This window comes from Equus asinus, chromosome 2, assembly GCF_041296235.1.
Source record: "Equus asinus isolate D_3611 breed Donkey chromosome 2, EquAss-T2T_v2, whole genome shotgun sequence".
NCBI lineage: Eukaryota > Metazoa > Chordata > Mammalia > Perissodactyla > Equidae > Equus > Equus asinus.
This window is the reverse complement of record NC_091791.1, coordinates 58,497,408-58,503,487: the sequence shown is the minus strand read 5'-3', so window position 1 is coordinate 58,503,487 and position 6,080 is coordinate 58,497,408. Positions and strand designations below refer to the sequence as shown.

Below are 6,080 nucleotides of genomic sequence, written 5' to 3'. Positions count from 1 at the left end.
GACCCCTCCCCACAAGGCCGACTCCCAAATCCAGCATCTCAGAGTGAACCTAGAAGTTAACCCAGCATCAGAGCAGGGGCCCAAGTGCAGGCGGTACCTGGACTCCCTCCCATTCCTGGAGCCTCTGGAAAAAGGCTCAAAAACCACCCTCCAAAGCCAAATGCCCACCTCTAGCCTGGTCCCCAAACCTGATCCCTCCCAGATCACCTTTGCCGTGCCCACGTGCACCTCTCCAGTTATTCACAAGCGTCTTTACACAGACTCATTTTTACTTAAATTTATTTATTGAAAATGCCACCACAATAGAATGCCAGTACCACTTGTCACAAGTAAAAGGTAGCCAATAAAAATATACCACTAAAACAGAACAGTGCTATAAAAGTCTGGAAACTTCTCCCCCCGCCCTTCGCCCAAGGCCTGCTCCTGGTACCAGGGGAAGTCAGCACGTGTTCTGGAGGCAGGAGAACGTTTTGGCACCAAGCTGAGACTTTCTTCTTGGCACAAAAGGGTTGGAAAAGAATTGGAAAAGGAATCCCTCTGTTGCTCTGACTTTGTGCTTGATGCAGGCCTGACACCACCTAACACATCTCAAGGGAATGAGGGTTTCCACAGGATACTCTGAGAATGCTGGACTAGAGGCTCCCTCTGCCTCATGCTTAACACAATGTGGAAACACACCCATGGCCCCATCTCTGAACACACCTTCAAGGCCCCATGTGATCCCCTCCCCGCGTGCCTGCTCTCACCCAAGGCCAGCAACTCCCTCTCCCACATGCCTGCCCCACCAGCCCCCAGATGTCACCGCTGACTCAGGTGAGACACCAGGTAGACGAGGCCCACCAGCAGGAGTCCACGAACGCCGAGCATCATGAGCAGGAAGAGGAGGAGGATGGAGGTCACCGGCTCCACGGCGTGGTTGCCGAGATGCCACTGGGGGAAGCCCATGTTCACCAGCTGCCGATTGAGGTCATTGAAGGGGGACTGAGCAGCACCCAGCCTGGCACCTGCCTGCTGCTGGCGGGGGCCGGGACCTCCCAGGGGGGCACCATGGCCCCTATTGAGAAAGCTCTGGAAGGTGAAGACAGAGAGAGATGAGTGAATCCAGAGAAAGCTTCCCTGGAGTTGGGGCACCAGGCAGGAGGGAACTCTCTGGGCTTGGCCTTGCACCCCCATAGCCACTCAGGGCCACACTCTCCTTCCTCAGCAATCCCCAGATGCCCCCCACAGGAATCCCAACCACTGAGCCACAAGCTCTCAGAGCACAGAAAATGCCAGTCCGTATTCCCCAAGTCATGCCAGGGAGAAGGTGCCCTGAAGGAGAAGAGAATAGAGGAAGGGGGCAAGGAGGGTTGGACTACAGGACCCAGCTTTTGGAGAGCCATGTTTAACACCCCTCACTCCTTCCTTTAAAATCATGGTTGTGTGGCCATCTGCTCCACAGTCTTATCTCCTCCACTTATTCTCCAGCTTCTCTCTCACCCTACAGACTTTTTTTTTTTTTATGAGGAAGATTAGCCCTGAGCTAACATCCACTACCAATCCTCCGCTTTTGCTGAGGAAGACTGGCCCTGAGCTAACATCCATGCCCATCTTCCTCTACTTTAAATGTGGGACGCCTGCCACAGCATGGCTTGCCAAGCAGTGCATAGGTCCACACCTGGATCCAGGCCTGTGAACCCTGGGCCACCGAAGCAGAACAAGCAAAACTTAACCACTGCACCACAGGGCCTGCTCCTCACCCAAGAGACTCTTTTAAGACAGATGCTGCGGCTGGCCTGGTGGCACAGCAGTTAAGTGTGCATGTTCCACTTCGGCGGCCAGGGGTTCGCTGGTTCGGATCCCAGGGGCTGACATGGTGCCACATGGCAAGCCATGCTGTGGCAGGCATCCTACATATAAACTAGAGGAAGATGGGCACAGATGTTAGCTCAGGGCCAGTCTTCCTCAGCAAAAAGAGGAGGATTGGCAGCAGATGTTAGCTCAGGGCTAATCTTCCTTGGAAAAAAAAAACAGATGCTGGTTCCAGTGGGAGTTGCTAACCAGGTTAAGAGGGAGAGAGGTCTTGGGTTTGAAGGCTAGGAAGGCTGCCTGGAGGAGGGGGAGCTAGGGAGGCAGGGGGCTAGGCAATAAACCTACTCCAGTTTTCCCCAAGTCTTGACACCTCCCCTATCCCCTCATGGCTCCCCAGCCTGGTTCTCTGCAAAGGGGGCTTCAGCAAGAGAGCTTCTGGAAGCTGAGGAGTAGTTGGTACAGAGGATGGGAGGCCAGCTGCCCCACTTCCTCAGGGGCTGGGAGTCTACCTGTCGAGGGGCGCTACTGCGTGGCGGGGTGGTGGTCCTCACACGAGGGTCGTCATCTGGCACGATTTCCCCATTGGCCAAGATGCGCACCATCCTCCCAGGAGCTGTGGGTCCCTGCTGGGCTGCACCTTTTCCCGGACCTGAAAAAGCCTTAAGGGCACAATTTCCCAGAGATAAGGAGATGCTTGCTTTCAGTGGGAAAAAGTGCAATTCTGGGTGCTCACATTGGTGACGCACACTGAGGAGCCAGGCGCTAGGTCTGATTAGTAAAATGGGGAGAAATAAATGCAAGTCGTTTGCCAGACAAAAGTCTTTCAGACAGTGAGTCTGCCGGAGAAACTATCCAAAGGATCCTCAGAGAAGGAAGTTTCCTTACCCCCTCTGTACCCTCCCCCACCCCCCATCCCACACCAGCAACAATAGGGAAGGCACCCTTGCCGTGGCCGAGGCACTGTGGAGAGTCCTCTGAGGCTCCTCTCTCACGCTGCCAACACTCCTCCGAGGCAGGTACAGCTGGAGACCCAGAGAGGTTTAACCAGCTCCCCAGGACCATTCACGTATCTGCAGCAGAGGAACTCTGGCCATCCGGCCTTCTCTGGATACTCAATAGGGAGTCCAGGCCACCAGAATCGGCCTGTCTCAATTTCCCTTCTGTTAAAAAGTGGCCCAGTGCGCTGGTCCCCAGAGACCCAGGCCTTCTCCCCCCGGGAGATCCAGGCCCACCTCAGAGCTCCCTTAGATCCACTGCGCGCGGCCACGCAGCCCCAGCGCAGACTGGAGCAGACCCTTCCTGCGGAGGGCACGCCCCTCACCTGTCCCTCCGCTCGGGGAACACCAGTCCGTCTGCTAACAGGAAGGCAGGGCCCAGCCTTCCCAAAATATGGGATGGGGATGCTGCTGTGGCTCTGGAGAGCCCCACTCCGCAGACCCAGGGGTGTCCATGGCTGGAGGTGGGGGTTCGGGCCCTTCCATGCCTCTCCCAGAGTCTGTGGAAAGGCCATTTTTTCTTAGGCGATGAGCCGCAGTTTTCATCTAAATTCTCAAAGGTACTCGTGACACACACACCAAAAGGGATTAAGAGCCCTGTTCTCTCGCCCGTGGCCTGGAGCCTGGGACAGGCACGTCCCCTTTTTGAAGCTTGGCCCTGGAGAAGGCCAAGCGGGTCGTGGTCCTCCGCAGTCTCTTTGTGCTTTGTCATCCCGCCCGCCCGGTGGGCTGAGGGCGCGGCCGCCCCGTGCACCTGACACTACGGGGGAGGGGGCGTGCGGCCGGGCGGGAGCGGCCGCGGGCTCCAGGAAAGGGGCGCTGCCCGGCCCCGGGTCCAGCCCCGAGCCCAGCCCCAGGCGGGGGAAGGACGCGCGCCCGCTGCCCCGCGCCCCGGGCCCGCACACCCACCTGCGGGCGCGGCTCCGGGCCTCGGCGGCGTCCACTCCCGGGCTCGCCAGCCGCTTCCTCCCACCTGACCCGGCAGGAAGCGCGCGCCGCCGCGCCACGGCCCAACCGGCAGCGCCGCAGCGCCCTCTGTAGGCCTCCGGGGAACTGCAGCCGCCGGCCGGGCGCGGGAGGAGGGAGCAAGGGGGCGGGAGACGAGGCTGAGGACGAGCGGGAGGCAGGGAGGTGGGGGAATAGCGATGGGGAGGAGAGAGCCTAGTGAGGAGGAAGGAGAGGAAGGAGGAGAGAGAAGAAGGGGAGGAGGAAAGGGAAGCGGAGCCCGCGGAGGAAAAACCCGGGGTGGGGGGCGCCCCTCGCCCGGCAGGAAGGGCGGCCACAGGCTCAGCGCCCCCTTGCAAGTTTGCTGAGCCGGCTCCGTGGATGCCCCTTGAGTAAGACCCAGCTCTGCCCTCAAGGAGCTCCAACTCCAGTGGGGAAGACGAGGCAGGAACTACAGAGCAGGTGCAACTAACTGCAACGTGAGGGAAGGCAGGCTTCCTAGAGGAGGTGGCCTTTGAGCTGGGGACAGAAGGAGTTTGTCTGCCAGGCAAATGGGGCAGGGCACTCCTGGCAAAGGGAACCATCTGGCAAAGGAGTGAACGATCAACCTCTGCCTCTTTCCTGATGTTTTCAAGGCTCCTGGCCCCTTTTATAAGCTGTTTCCCGTGGACGTGTTCACAGGGCAGAGAATGAGCTCTGCCTCCCACAATCTGGCTGCAGGTTTCAGACTCTGGCGAGTTACTGAGCTACTCAGTGTCCTCACCTGTAAAATGGCCAAAGTCGTAGCACCTATGTCACAGGCTGTTGTGAAGATTAAGTATGAAGATTAAGTTTCCATTTCTGGCACATGGAAAGTGTTGATAAACATTAGTTATGATTATCAATCAATAGATGCTCCCGGGAGTAGGAGGATACTTACTCACCATGCAATAAGGACCCAGATGCCCGCCAGCCCCTGGGTGGGGGGACCAAAGAAGAGTGAGACTTAGACCTTGCCTCAGGGACCCATCATCTGCCACCAGGGTTTAATTATTTGATTATGAAACTATCAGTTAAAAACGTTGAGCAGGTCCCCCTGAGATCTGTATCTTATTTGTGTGTTACTTATTTGTTTATAAATTATGCATGTGTACTGTGAGAGCAGATTGGCATTGCGGATAAAATGTGGCTGCTAGAGCCTGCCTGGGTTTGAATCATGGCTGCACTTCTAGCCCCACAGCATCTTGGGTCTGTGGAAGGGCCTAAGACGTAACCCAAGCCTAGGCATATTAGCTTGAGTGCAGGCTAAGCTGCTGTAACAATGAGAATCAAAGATGCGGTGATTCAAACAAGCAGATGGGCCGTCCAGGTCAGGCGGGCGGCTCTGCTTCACAAGACCAGCCGTGGACACACCTTCTATCTCGCTGTCCCCCACACCCTAGGATGCTGCCCTTCTCTTCCTGGTCAGAACTGCTCACCAACTTTGCCATGTGCAGCCCATGGAAAGGAGGGGGGAGAAGAAATGGAGGCCTGATGATTTCTTTCAGAGAAAGTATTGTGGAGGTAGCACATAACTCCCCTCATATTCCACTGGCAAGAACAAGTCACATGGCTAGGGGCAGCTGGAAAATGGAGACCTTCTTCTGGGCAGTTAAGCGCCCTCCTAAATGTCTGCAGATACATTACTGTTATAGACTGAATGTTTGTGTCCCTCCCAAAATTCATGGTCTGAATTCATGTTGAAGCCCTAACCCCTCAACGTGATCATGTTAGGAGGCAGGGCCTTTGGGAGGTGTTAGGTTTAGATGAGGTCATGAAGCTGGAGCCCCATGATGGGATTAGTGTCCTTGTAAGAAGAGGAAGAGAAACCAGAGCTTCTTCTCTCAGCCGTGTGAGGACACAGCAGGAGGACAGCCTTTTGCAAGCCAGGAGGAGAGCTGTCACCAGGAATGGAATCGGCCAGCACCTTCATCTTGGACTTTCCATCCTCCAAAACTGTGAGAAAGAAATGTCTGTTGTCTAAGCCACCCAGCCTCTGGTATTTTGTTAGAGCAGCCCAGGCAGATGCCGACAATTACAGAGAATAAAGGGAGACCCTCCTGCGGACACAACGCAGCCTTTCCCCGCTGAGGCCTGAGCTAGACGCTCTATTTACAATCCCACCAAAATGCCAGAATGCAAACAGGGGGCCTGGGAGCCTTCAGTCCGTCCCCATCATGCCAAGCCAAGTAAAAGTAGCGCTTTCTAGCGAAGGACCAGGCTGTAAAGCTGCAACTCAAGAATGTGTGGGAGGAAAAATCTTACCTTTGTCGGTGCCTGCCTAAAAATCTTTGTGTATGCTTTCATACTGATTGCCAGCGTTAGCTTCAC

At 56.0% G+C, this 6,080-nt stretch overlaps 1 protein-coding gene across 2 annotated transcripts; it reads right to left on the bottom strand.

Moving 5' to 3' along the window:
- Nucleotides 1-262: 262 nt before the first annotated feature.
- On the bottom strand, nt 263-3,832 carry FAM241B (family with sequence similarity 241 member B). 2 transcript variants are annotated; one of them, XM_044756349.2, is made up of 4 exons: nt 3,696-3,814; nt 3,113-3,286; nt 2,301-2,450; nt 263-1,068 (listed from the first exon to the last, which is right to left on the bottom strand). In XM_044756349.2, the coding sequence occupies exons 3-4, from the start codon at nt 2,391-2,393 to the stop codon at nt 799-801; spliced, it is 363 nt and encodes a 120-aa protein (XP_044612284.1). In that variant the 5' UTR covers nt 2,394-2,450; nt 3,113-3,286; nt 3,696-3,814; the 3' UTR covers nt 263-798. The 2 variants fall into 2 exon arrangements, with proteins under 2 accessions (XP_044612284.1, XP_014718294.1); XM_014862808.3 differs by lacking the exon at nt 3,113-3,286 and having other exon boundaries at nt 3,696-3,832.
- Between the last annotated feature and the right edge of the window lie 2,248 nt (nt 3,833-6,080).

Excerpts from the sequence above, each read along its gene's own strand:
- FAM241B (XM_014862808.3), bottom strand. The coding sequence starts at position 2,393 with ATGGTGCGCATCTTGGCCAATGGGGAAATCGTGCCAGATGACGACCCT. Across the intron at positions 1,069-2,300 it reads GCAGTAGCGCCCCTCGACAG|AGCTTTCTCAATAGGGGCCA; the intron begins GTAGACTCCCAG and ends TTCACCTTCCAG.